General features: G+C 43.2%; 1 protein-coding gene across 2 annotated transcripts in view; it reads left to right on the top strand.

Annotated features, from left to right (window-relative positions):
- Window positions 1–12,385, top strand: part of MAPKAPK3 (MAPK activated protein kinase 3) — a 49,197-nt gene extending 36,812 nt beyond the window's left edge. For both annotated transcript variants that reach the window (XM_079317313.1, XM_079317312.1), the window contains 7 exons: window positions 1,119–1,198; window positions 2,584–2,707; window positions 4,147–4,222; window positions 4,401–4,525; window positions 6,349–6,434; window positions 9,024–9,104; window positions 10,701–12,385. In XM_079317313.1, coding sequence (XP_079173439.1) covers window positions 1,119–1,198; window positions 2,584–2,707; window positions 4,147–4,222; window positions 4,401–4,525; window positions 6,349–6,434; window positions 9,024–9,104; window positions 10,701–10,859 — 731 coding nt within the window. In that variant the 3' untranslated portion in view covers window positions 10,860–12,385. The remainder of the gene's footprint in view (window positions 1–1,118; window positions 1,199–2,583; window positions 2,708–4,146; window positions 4,223–4,400; window positions 4,526–6,348; window positions 6,435–9,023; window positions 9,105–10,700) is intronic.
- The last annotated feature ends 1,077 nt before the right edge of the window (window positions 12,386–13,462 follow it).

Genomic DNA, 13,462 nt, shown 5'->3' with positions numbered 1-13,462 from the left:
AAATTAGCCACTGCACTCTACTAAAAACATTGTTTTTCTCCATTATATAGCATTGTATAACATAATAAATGCTTACTCATAAATCACCTGTTACAAAAGAACCCCTTTCATTCTTTCCTGAGGTAAATGAATCCTGTGCCAGTGGATTCTCCAGGTTCACTGCCTGTTTATGTAGCCACAGCTTCCCATTAGGACCAGGAAGGAGGAGGTTGTGCAAGGTTTTCCCCAAAGAATAGAAGTGTTTCTGCATTCTAATTGTGCTTGTCTGAGATTGTGTAGTTTCAGTCTCAAGCCATGTGAAAAAGGATTCCAGGTTGCAGTACAAGTTCTGCCTGTGCAGAACCCAGAGGATCAGGCTGAAGTTTCTATTGTTTCCCTGTCAATGGAGATGTGATATAGTGCTCACATGGGAATGTCATTCCTCCCTGCTCTGGAACCCCTCCCTGTGTAACTGAACCCTTCCAGATTCCCAGAGCACTGCAGTTGCAAGGCAGCTCCACCACTAGAATTTCCCACTGGGGCTGTGTTAAATTCTTGAAACTTATTATTTCAAAGGTGGCAGTTTGTGCTTTGCTGAATAAAACTGTTGATTTTTTTCCACCTGATGAAAAACTTTTAAAGACAGTGAGGAATTAAGATGTGACCTATCCTAAAATTACTATATTGTTATGTTGCTCTATTTTTAGAAAATCTGATAGATCATCCTCCTACCTCTCAACTAGAAGCCGAAAGTTAAATTTCTGTCTCGAACAACCAAGGACATGTCCTGGACAATTAGAGAGAAATTCTGGTTGGGGCTCCTTTCTTAACAGTTGCTGCTTGTGTACCTGCTCTGCTCTTGCTGCTATTTTGGTGAGCAAATGAAGGCACGAATTTCCGAGCTCCTGAGGAGCCTGAGCTGCTGGGCTGCAGTGCCTGCTCAGGAGGAGACTGAGCAGTGGGGGCTTGGTGCCTGCAAACCCAAAACACAGCTGGTAGGGCTAATTTTAGGGTTTCTCTAGGCTTGATGCTTGCCCCGTGCTCCAGCAAGCTGTTTGTAAGCCATAAGCATTCCCAAGCATGTCCCTGAGTTATAGTGGGAATGTTAATGTGACCTTTCTCTAAAATTGTATTTATAGAGGCCTCTGAAATAATGAGGGACATTGGCACAGCCATCCAGTACCTGCACTCCATGAACATTGCACACAGGGATGTCAAGGTGAGGCCCAGGGTGTGTGGGCTGGGAATAGAACTCATGGCAGGAAAAAATCTGAGCAGCAGTGGCTTGAACAGAACTGGGGGTGCAGTCACATGGTCAAAGTGTCCCTGTTCCTCTGCCAGTGTGAGAAAGGATTTGATCACTAGTTTGCAACTAGTCCAAGGTTGGAATATTCATGTGTGCTAATGCCTTCCAGTTGTGTACAGAATGCAGAAAAATCTCATGATAGTCAGATGCTTAGTTAGAGGGACTGCCCACTTGCAGTCCATTAATTAGCAAGAAAATAGCACTGCTTCAAGTGAACCTATAACTTTTAGATGTCTTTGTGTACAGTCTTTGCCTGTTATTAGTTGCTTTCAGCATCATATTTGCATTAAAAAAAAAAAAAAACCCCAAACCCAAAAAAAGCCCCAAACAGCAAAACCCCCTTCAGAAAAGGGGGAAACTTCTGGGAGAAATAATATCAATTTCGTGCATCTAACCCACTTCAATAAGTGTGTGAATATTTGGGAAAATAGGGAGATCTCAGTTACTGCCAGTGTCCAACTAGGTAAAGTTTGAACCCCAATCTCATTATGGGGGTTTTTGGGGTTGTATGTTGTGTTCATGCTCTGAAGTGCACAGCACAAGCAAAGCCAAGCTCGCTGCACCCCAGCATTTCCAGCACAGGGACACAGCAAGGGATGGCATGTGCTGGAGAGCAGGGCATGTAATGACAGACTGGGGCATCAGATCAATTCCACAGCTCTGAGCTGTGTGTGTGTTTAGCAGATGTTTGTGTGTTTAGCTGGAGGGAGAGTTGACACATCGTGGTGTCACCAGGGGGTAAACTGGGAAATGAGTTGAACTAATTGCAGATAATGGAAATACCCTGTTGTCCCTGTTCTTGGGCACAAGGGCTTGTATTTCCCTCTCTGCCATTTCTGCCTGTATGGAGTGTGCAGCAAGAGTGGAATTAACTCAGGTTTCAGGAGACAGAGGAGGGGGGGAGCAGCAGACTGTGTCTGTATCAGATAATTCTGATGGAGCTGTGTCAGCTGCTTATGGGGGCTTTGCTGAGGATTTCCCTTGTCCTGCCCCTTTGGGATCAGATCAGTCATCACACAGATCAGTCCCAGGAAGTTCAGGGAACTGGGAGAGGTTCAAGAAGCCAGACTAGATGCCTGTTGGCCAGAGTCTTTTGGTTTGCTCTCCCAGATACCTTTCTAAGAAGGATGTTGATTCTTAGTCTGGGAAAATGTAGTGCATGTCGGGAGGGAACTTTCTGTGTGTTTGGTGGGGTTGTGATAGAAGTAAGAAAACCTAAATGCTGGTGGTGAGTTTGACCTGCCAGCTCATTGGAGACATCTCATTATCCTGTTTCTCCTCTTTTGGTGGCCTTCCAGCCTGAGAACCTGCTTTACACATCTAAAGACAAAGATACCGTGCTCAAACTCACCGACTTCGGCTTTGCCAAAGAAACCACTGTAAATGCACTGCAGACCCCCTGTTACACTCCTTATTATGTGGGTGAGTTATCCAAGGCACATTTCTCCTGTATTTCTGTCACTCCTTCCCTTACAGTGGGTGGGAAGTCTTCTATTGTGGATGTGATGTGAAGTGTTAACCTCCAGGATGTGAACTGGGATCCGATCCAAACCTGGTCTGGTTCCAGTACAGTTCAGAGCTCTGCTTTCTGCCTTGGTGGCAGAGGAAACAGCCTTCACAGGAGATACAGGGAGAGAGAGGGAATTCCTGCTGATTACACTTGAAGTAATCCTGATGTTTCCTCTGAATGATGCAATAAAAGCCATGATTTTAATTGAGCTTCATGATATTTGGGAGTTTCTGTACAAAACTTTCCACAGCTTAAATTAATGCAATAAGAGAGAAGAGTGTTGCCTCAGCTGTAAAACTTCTTTAAGCTGGCAAATTGAGGAATTAGTAATAAAGAACCAACATGACTTAATCACAGCAGAATTTTTCCTTCATTTTGTCCAAAGTTGAAGCACTGTGTAATGAATGCCACAGCAGACTGTCCTTTATGCACTCATTTTAGTCTCGAGTTAATAGTCATTCATCATATGGTTTGACTGGGGCAGTCCATGCTTGGAATTTCTTTGCTGGCAAAAAAGACTTAATTTGTTAAAAAAAATTACTTCTCTGATTAAAGTTTGTGTAGTTTTCTGCATTGAAAGAGACTTATTCCCTGGCAGCAGATAATCACATTAGCAATTCTCTTTTTCTGATGCCTTCTTCTGTATTTTTGTAAGCTGGGTTTAGTGATAAAATGTTAAGGAGTTTACACACGTGTGTTTTTATGCCTTTATTTGTGTGTAAACAAGCTGACATTTCCCTTCTCAACACCTTTTTATAAACAGCATGATTGCTCATATGTTTAAAGAATAATTTTCCTTACAAAATCAAGCTCCCTGACAGTTTACCTGCCACAGGGGACAAAAGAAAATCCCCTCTAAATGTATCTCTGTCTAATTTTGTTACTTAGTGGAAAAATTATAATGCTCTGGAGGCCAAAGAAAAATACAGTGCCCTGTAGCTGCTGGAGCTAAACACACCACCCAGGTATCATTCAAAATTTTATCACAGCTCCAGTAGGGCCTTTCTATTCTGATTGCTGGAACATATGCTCCTGCCTCTTTCAGTGCAGTGTCTCCCTGCACACATTTAGCTGTAGCTCCTTCTGCTTTTTGGTAATCTTAGTACTCCCTTGAGCAGAGACACACCAAGGTGAGGAGTAGGGCATTTTTCCAGCTCTGTTCCTCCTTTTTAAAGCTACTTTAGATGCCTTTAGGAACTTGTTAATCAAAAGTGCTACCCAGTTCCTGCAGTGAGTTGCATTTTTAGCTGCCTCTGATACCTGTTGTTGAAGTGTGCTGCTGCTTACAGGGTGATGGAGATGAGAGAAATACCTGGTACTCTGTTTACTTGTGGTTTTAATCTTCCCCCAGCCCCAGAAGTCCTTGGTCCTGAGAAGTATGACAAATCATGTGACATGTGGTCATTGGGTGTCATCACATACATTCTGTAAGTATTTGGGAAGGAACTTGGTGAACAGAAATAGAACACAACTTGTTAAATCTGTACTCACAAGTAATTGTTCACTGAGATTGTGCAGCCTGCTGTAGAATTTAAGCTTGAATTAACTTTTTAAGAGGTGAAAGGACTTTGCTAGTTGTGAAAATTCTTTTGTCCACTCTTTCAGCCTGTGTGGGTTCCCTCCATTCTACTCAAACACTGGTCAAGCCATTTCTCCAGGGATGAAGAGAAGAATTCGGATGGGGCAATATGGATTTCCCAATCCAGAGTGGGCTGAAGTATCAGAGGAAGGTAAAAATCTTCCCTGGTACTGAGGAGTGTGGGCATGGTGGTGTGCAGTGCTGCAGTGCTTACAAAGACTGTTTCTAAAAATCTGTCTGAGCTTTTGTTTCCCTTTCTTCTACAATTTAAATCAATTTTTTGTAAGGTGCTGCAGAGAACTCAGATACCAGCCAGCAACCTCAGTGCTACAAAAAGTAAATGACTACTGGAAACCTTCTTTCAAAATCCAGCTAGTGCTAGTGAATGCTGATATTAAACCCTCTGGAAACAGAAGTCTCTAATCCTGAGGAAGGAGACAGCCAGAAGAGCTCTAATGCAAGCTGAGCTGGAAGAAAGGCAAACTGTCTTAAGAACTTATTCAGTCTTTACCCTCCTTGGTGATCCAGCCAGCAAGGATGGCAAGTTTTCATGCTAGCTTTTTGGGATGTGGGAATTTGCCAGCCACCACTTAAATCAAGGTCAACAATTTATTTTGTATAAGTCATTGACTAAAAGCTACTGGGTTCCAATCAGTTTCCTGAAAGTGGGAATTTTTGATTCCCTCTTATCCTGACAGTCTCATAAGCTGGAAGTCTCACCTGCATTTCATATTAAAGAGAAGATGTCTGGGCTTATCTGGGCTTATCTGTTTTCTTACAAGCCATTTCTATTGCTGTGATCCTGGTTTTTTCTGCTGTTTAGCAGTAACAAATGACCTTGGACCCTGCTGTGCTCTGTGGCATCTTCACCCCTCCCTGGATCTCATGGCTGTGTGTGCAGCACAGCCTGCTGAATATTGCTGAGGGAGATGTTTTACTCATGGGTTTTTGGCTAAATATTTTCTCTATTTTGGGTCTTGTTCATATTGCAGCAGTTAAAAACAGGTCAGAGGAGCTTGGTGAGAGAACATGCACTTGGACTGTGTGTAGGGTTTCTGTTTGCTTGTGGATGGATATAGGGGTCCTCTACCTTTGATCCTATTAAGATCATCCCATCTGTGGGTGTTCTTCAGGCTGATGAGGCACCTTCAGCAGGTTGCTGCTTTTTCCCCCTGCTTTGTCCTGTCCTTTGTCCTGTTGAGCCTCTCTGAACAAACTGAACTTGTACCTCTGGCAACTTCTAATGAGTATTTAATCATCTTGCATGTGATGTTCCTTAAAGAAAGCTCTTATTTAGAAGTTTTTATAAGTCCCCTAAGTAAATTTTGTGTAAGTCCTTCTAAATAACTTCCTTTGGATGCAGGATTTCCAGTCTGTCCACCCACATTAGTGAAACTCTTGTCTAGACTCTCACCACATCTCAGTTATTATTGCTCTTGCTTTGGCAGATCCCATGTTCACAGAAAGCCTGTTTGTGCAATCCATTTATTTGACTTTTTTATCTTTTTAGTAGCCTCTCAGTTGTCAGAGTTTGTTGTCCCTTTTTTCCACAGCCTGTGCTAGTTGTTGTCTTCCATCATTTCTCAAAACTTCAGCTTATGTATTCGTTCAGCCCATAGTGCCCAGCTTGTTGCCAACTTTGAGGCAGGCAGCTTAGCAGCTTTCTGTTCCTGTGCTTGTTTTTACCTCCAGTTGTTGCTCTCAAAGCAGTTGGTTTGGTGATGTAGAGAGCACAGCTGGAATCCCCAGTCCTTTTCCTTCCTTCTTGCCTCTTGTTTTGGATGTTTCCCTGTTTTGCCCCTTTAAACACAGTAAGCTGCCCCACTGTAGATGGCTTCTTAACATGGTCACAGCAATTGGGAGGTTTTCAGTTCTGCAAAATTGTGTTTCTTCATTCAGCAGGTCCTTGTGTTCCCAAGGTTATTTGGGAATGCAGTCCCAGACTAACCATGCTCTGTTGGTTCTGTTTTTCAGCCAAGCAGCTCATTCGCCATTTACTGAAGACTGACCCAACAGAGAGGATGACAATCTCTCAGTTTATGAATCACCCTTGGATTAATGTGAGTCTTAGATCTCTTTTTACACCATAAATTGATTCTTACATACAGAACTTAGGTATAGCTCCACACAGCAAGAGAAGGCTGTTATCACTGTTGATCCCTTAATTAACCTCCTGTAACCTGCACAGAGGGTCACCTGCCATAAAACCACAGCTCTTGGTGTTAGCAGAGGACACAGGAGGGAAGGCACTCACAGTCATGTCCTTGGAAGCAGCAGCCAAAGATGTCTCTATATTCTGTGAGCAGGCAGTCTCTGTTGACTCTGCAGCATATGCATGTGTTACTCTCTTTAAAAATACAAAAATAAACTTTATGTGCTTACTTCATCAGTGCAGGATTTAAAGAGCTATTATTAGTGGTCTCAGGCACCATTGTGCATAGCTGTGTTAGGGTGAACATGCTCCTGTGCTCAGGGGGGATTCTCATCCAAATTCTCATTTGGAAATGCATGGGGGAGGAGCAGGGGTCTCTTATTGCCCTGTGAGGGATTGCCAGGTAGGGTGGTACACTGAGCTATTAATGGTCCCAGTTCAGGTTTCATCCTATGACTTTGTTGAATTTGTCTCTCCTTAAAGGAAATTTTATGGGGAAAAAAGAAAAAATTACTTTAATGATACAATATGAACTATTTCAAATAAGAGACACAAATCCCAGAAGTTACAAGACTGAGTTTTATGATACCATCTCTGCTCTGTAGATGTCCCTCAAAATAGTAAGTTATACTTCTCACATTTGTGTCTAAAAAAATACCAGTCTTGTTCTTGCTGCCCAAAAAATCATCAGCCAGAAACAGAATCACTTCTACTGTAGAATTCCCCTTTTCCCACAGTGCTGGTGTGTCTGTGCTGATCCTCAAAGGATGGGGCAGAAGCAGAGGGTTGGCTGATAATCCCCGTTCCTACAATGCCTGCTGCAGGATCTGAAAGCCCTTGGAGTCAAATGAAATGCAGCTCTAGGACATGCTGATGAAGTAGAAAGGTGTTATCATTTAGAGTTGAGAAAGCTGAGAAACTGAAGTTGTAAAGACTCTGTAGAACAGACCCCAGACAATGTTTCTATGTCTTTTCTAACCAAATAAAAATGTAATCACTGCTCAGAATAAATACCTCCAGTTTTGAGTGTTTGAAGCCCCAAGAAGATGTTTCAGAAGTCAGCAGGTGAGGAATTTCATGGAGTGAGTGCCTAATAGCTGAGGAACTGCCACCTGCAGAGACACTTGTTACTGGGAATATGCACAGAGCCAGTTAATGAGCAGATTAGAGACAAGGTCTGCAGACTGCTGCACCTGCTCCAGTTGGAGCCCTGCTCCAATACCTTCCTGGGAGAAACTGCAGGTTGGTTTTTTTTTTTCTGCTGAACCTAGTGCTCACAGTGTGCAGAGGGAGAGCAATACAGTGAATGTCTGTGTTCTCCCTTTTCCTAAATCCCAAAGTGGAAACATGTCTAGGGAGTTGCACAAGCAGCGGAGGAGGGTGCTTGTGTCTCTTTCTTTTTTTTCTTTCCCCTCGTTTTTTTTTATGAGATGGATGGCAGAAGTATTTTACTGTGAACTAGGCAAAAATTGTCAGTTTAGGTGGAGCACAGACTCATTTAGTTCCTCATGTATAAGATTTTTTTTTAACAAGCAGCAGCTCACAGCAGAAAGGAGAGCACTTTCCACAGGGACAGGGACACCACTGAAACCTGTCTGCTTGTTTTTCATTTCTCTTACTGTGTTTGATAAAACTGTACCCTGGCCAGCCAGGATGCAAGAGTTGGGATTTCTGCTTCTCTTCTGTGGCTGCTGCACTGCTGCCCTGAGCTCAGGGGAACATCAGCACTGGTTCCAGTGTAGGGTTTGTTTTACAGGGATGTACAGGGATCTCCTCAGACTTTGTTGACATGCAGCCACAGGAGCAAACAGCAAGTTTGGGTAGAAAGCATAAGGAAAATAATGTATCCAGATGAAATTATAGTTTGGGTTATGGACTGGCAAGAATTGCCATGATTCTTGCTGAGTTTAGTCAGGGAACTGTGCTTCATACTTTAGAAATTGTCCCTTATTCTAATGTAAAGTATCTCCTGATCTTTCCTGGCAGGTGAGCAGGAATCTCAGTTTCTTGTTGGATGCACTGTCTTCTGAGCTGTGCCTTGCTCAGAAGAACTGTGTCATTTCCTCTTTGGGGCTCACTTAGTCTGATGAAGTGGTGATCTCAGTTAGTGCATATGAGCAAGAAAATGTCTCCTACATCAAATCCTAGGAGATAAAGGTTAAATTAACCACTTTAAGACTGTGATTAATGAATAGTGAAATGACGGTGAAAAACTAAAACATACTGGCTGGATAAATTGTTTGGACTTGAAGGGAGCAGAGTGCAAGAACCTCAGCACTGATTTCTATCACTTTTTGTCCATTAAATGTGTGGGGAATGTAGTCCTTTGCTCCCACACACATGAATTCATTTGTGGGATGATTGGAAGCAAGAACAATGAGGGCCATTGGAGGATTTTAGATCAAGTTTTATGCCTTTCATACACAGAGAAGAGCAAGCAATTATTTCCCAAATGTTGTTTCTCAGAACTCCTTTTGGTATTTTTCTTTGTTCTTAGAGATCAATGTCAGTGCCACCAACTCCTCTTCACACTGCACGGGTCCTGCAAGAGGATAAAGACCACTGGGATGAAGTTAAAGTGAGTCAATCCAGTCAGATTTCTTTAAGTCAAGTATGATAGGAGATGAAATGTGCTGCCTTCTCTGGGGATGTGCATTTCCTTGGATACTGTGGCTATTTTGAATACAATCATGACAAACAAGGGAGGCATAAACAGCCTTGGTTAGAACAGTAGTGTATATGATAACTGTTTAAAAAAAGAAGGAATGCTATTTGAATTTCATCTGGCAGCCTTACAGCTGCACCAGATACCAACAAAGATGGTATTTCTGATAAAAAGCATTAATGATGCTCCTGCTGAGCCACTGCATGTACTCAGGGAGGAGGAGGACAGTGCTGGGGCAGTTTGAACTTCATTACAATGAAGAATATGATGACAATGTAGGGAGGCAGGTGGGATGGCTGAGCTGCATTGTGGTTTTCACAAGCAGTGCTTTTGAATTGTGGAACATTGAATGACCTTAGTCTTGTATTGTTATGACATGTGGTGGAGGGAAGAGGAGAGAAAAACAAATTGTCTTTCCTTGATGTAAGCAGGTGCCTCACCTACTGTGTATACCAATCACTGCTGAATGCTTCCTGCAAAGTGAAACTGTAGGGCACACTGAAATTCCTAACTCTTTCCTGCTGGCCTTTAACAGGTTGGCATGCTTTTACAATTAATTCTGAATTTTCTGTGCTTCCAATTCCTAGAATGTTGACAATTGCAACATTCCTGTAGTGTATTTTATGGATTGCTGATTTTTTTAAATCACTGATGTGTAGTCTCAGCTGTTGAGCTATGTCATGGTAAAATTTTCTAGGACCTAGGCAACATTTACCTTCTGAGTCAGAGATCAAGCAGGTGTTTTCACTTAGCTGCCTGATTTTCCATGTTTCTGAGAATTTCTTATGCTTGTGCTTTTGTATAGGTCCCAGAGGTATTCCCTCGAGCTACCAACATACCCACGATACTGAATTGTTTTCCTTTACTGAACCAAATGCTTAGACACTTAAACAGATTTTTCTTTATAACCTTATTAAAAAGTTTAAAACATTCCTGTGCTTAAGCATTAATTCAGACAGAGAAGATGTGTGTTTGAAGCACATACTTTAAAGATATTTGAGTGGGAGTGCAGAGCCAGGCAGGGAGAAGATCTGGGCACAGGGACATGGCGGAATTTAGGCCAGCAGAGCGTGGTCCTGTGTGCTCACGTGTGAAAAAGAGGGGAGATTTGAATTAATCCTAGGTGGTCACTTGCCTAAGTACCACCATGAATTAAATTCCCCTGTAGGCAATGCATTTCCATGGGCTGCAGCAGGAACAATGAAGAAGTTGGTGCTGAGTGATGAGCACTGACCTTGGTAGCACAACAACTCCTGAAGTACCTCTGGCAAGTGGTGCAGAGCAGCTCCTGGCAGTGTGTGAGCAGCTCCTGGCAGTGTGTGAGCAGCTCCTGGCAGTGTGTGAGCCCCTGGGGGAGCAGGTCTTGGTGCAGTCACAGAGGGCTCAGCTCGGGCTGCAGGGGTGACAGGGCTGACAGAGCCCCTTGTGCCCCTCTCTCCAGGCTGGAGTGTGGGGAGGCTGTGAGCTCACTGCCTCAGGGCCTTCACCACACTGCTTTCTTGCTTTCAGGAGGAGATGACCAGTGCTCTGGCTACCATGAGGGTGGACTATGATCAGGTGAAAATCAAAGACTTGAAAACGTCCAACAACCGCCTCCTGAACAAGCGCCGCAAGAAGCTGAAGCAGGCAGGAGCCTCCTCTGCAGCCCTGGGCTGCAACAACCAGTGAGGGCAGAAGAAGGACCTGTGGGTGGAGGGGAAAAGATAAACAGAGTAATTTAAAATCCTATGATCACCTCAGTCCACACCACAAAGGCAGTGAGACCATGGAGATGATATCCTGCAAAGAGGGAACAGTGTGATAACGTTTTGATAACTTGAATCAGGGCTTTGCTTTTGAGGGCTAATGGATCTGACATGATTCTGTTGTGTATTGCAAGGAAAGGTACAGTAATGCCAGAAATGTTACAGGCTTTTGGTTTGGCTTTAACTGTGTTGGACAAGAGGAGAGAACAGGAGGCAGTCTCAGCATACTAATGCACTGAAGCTTTAACAGCCATCTACAAGAATAACTTCTGCTGCTGTTTAAAACTGGAAAATAGAAAAGTGCCAAGTGTTCTGCTAAGAGTGTTTTAGTAGTTTAGTAGAATTGGTAATAGTCTATATTTCCAAACTTACCTCCTATAGTTACAGAATATCACCTAACCTGTAAACAGTTATTCCTGTTACAGAAAAAAGCATCCATACATTTCCATTTCCATAAAGTCTTCCTGTAGTCTCATGTGAAGATCTGAGTTTATTGTGGATTCCCATTTGATAACATGTAAATTTTCTGAGCTGTAGACACTATGTTGTATCTTTGCCACTGTCAGGCCCCTCTCTTGTAATGTTTTCAATGTAACTCTTTATGTGAAGAGTTTCAGAAAGGATTTAAGTAGCTGAATGTATCCTGCAGAGAATATTGCTGTTCCCCTTGCATCCACAACCTCCAGGGCTTGCAGCTGGACATGCAAGGGATTGCTTTAGAAGACAGACTTCTGAAATTCAGGAAGAAGTGGCAAGTGCATGTTCTCTGAATGGATCCTGGTGTCTGCCAGCATCCCTTCTGGTGTTATCTCCAGATGCTGTGCCTAAGATGTGCTGACCACAGCAAATTGTGGGTTGTTGGGTTTGGTTTGTTTCCTGGGGTCAGGAGGGGAAGGATTCTACTTTATTTACAGTGATTTGGTGGTGTTCCAGCATCCAAAGATTTTCACCACTTAAGGAAGATTACTTTTTTGTGCATCCACCCATTTTTTTTTTTTCCTATTATAATCCTTCTTATTTCATGGGAACCTGGCCTTGGTTTTCTGGTATGTTTTGTTTTGTGATCAAAATATTTTCTCTCACTGTATTTGGGGTTTGGCTTTATTTTTAGTTTAGTGAAGCAAATATTTCTGAAAGTGTTATCAGAGTCTGGGATGAAAATGATGTGATTCCAGTGATGCAGGAAAATACAACTTTGAGGTAGGCACACAGTACTGGTGTGTTAATAGGCTTGGAATAATGTAAAAAACAAAAAGGAAAACAGGGCTCCAGAGTGGATGTGAATTGTCAGATGAGGGTGACACACAGCAAAGCTCAGCTTGAGGCTGTGGGCCTCATCTGGGGAGCCCAGTTCCCATCTTCAGAGCAGTGAATGAGACCTCAATTCTCCTTTGTGAACTGGTCTTAGGGTTTTGTAACATGATTTATTAAAATCAGTTTTTAACATTCCTTCCTCCTGTCATCTCTGCTTTTGTTGAGTTGTTGCAGAGTTTGCATTGCTTTGCAAGATACATCTGTGTTGAAAGTGACAGTGAAGGGGAGAAGGAAATTGTTCCATCATGTCCACAGTCAAAGGCTGCCCAACTTTGAACATTTTATGAAATCACAAGGTTTTGGTTTTAAATATTAATCTCTGTGAAGTTGTATTTTTAAATTATTTCATGTTTCAGGTGTTTGTGATTATAGCATGTCCTGTATGTTTTTGTTTTGCCATATTACTCCAATGAGTTATGCAAATATTATTCACTACCTGCAAATGAAGGGTTGTGGTGTGTTCTGGATGCAGCAGTTGGAGTTGGAGCCAGCTCCCAGTTTCTGTCCCTTTATCTGAGTATTTTGAGGGAGGTGTGTGTATTATTGCTGCCATTCCATCTCTGTGCCCCATCAGGGTGGTGGATGTTCCCAGGGCAGGCAGTGCTCATTGTGCTGTCCTGGCTGCCTCAGGGACACTGAAACTGGTGCAAACCAGATTTTTTCCTCTGCCTTGGCTAAGATTTGGTCAGGAGCTCTCAGTTCCCACCTGGTACCTCCTGGCTTGTCAGTTCAGTCTGGAGCTCAAAGATGTGTCTCTTGTTGGGAAGTTTTCTGTAAAAAACCTGGAGAACACAGCTGGGCCTGATTCCCTCCTGTGGGGTTCCAGTATTTAGTGCAGATCAGAAGCTGGAACTGAGGCACTTGGCACAGCACCTTCAGCTTTCTGTCCCTGTGTGGCAGGACAATGCTAACTCATTAAGCTCAGACTAACAGTTCTTGCCTTCTGCACTGCAGTAACACCACCAGGAATGCTGTAAAGCCCTGCAGGAGGCAGAGGAGGGCCTCAAAATGGCAAACATGTAAGTGCATGCAAGTGTTGGACAGAAGGATTTGTGCTCATTGTCCAGAGGGAAGGAGGAGACTCCTTGGGAGCTGGGAAACAGCTGCCCTGTGATGCTTGGAGCCTCAAACTGCTGCCTTCTGCAGCCCAGTGCAGCAGGACAGTGTCTGACATGGCTCTCTGGAGGCTGGGAAGGGCCTGCTAGGGATGTT

This window comes from Erithacus rubecula (genome assembly GCF_903797595.1).
Source record: "Erithacus rubecula genome assembly, chromosome: 13".
NCBI classification, from domain to species: domain Eukaryota; kingdom Metazoa; phylum Chordata; class Aves; order Passeriformes; family Muscicapidae; genus Erithacus; species Erithacus rubecula.
The sequence above is the reverse complement of the archived record's forward strand: the minus strand, read 5'-3'. Positions and strand labels throughout refer to the sequence as shown.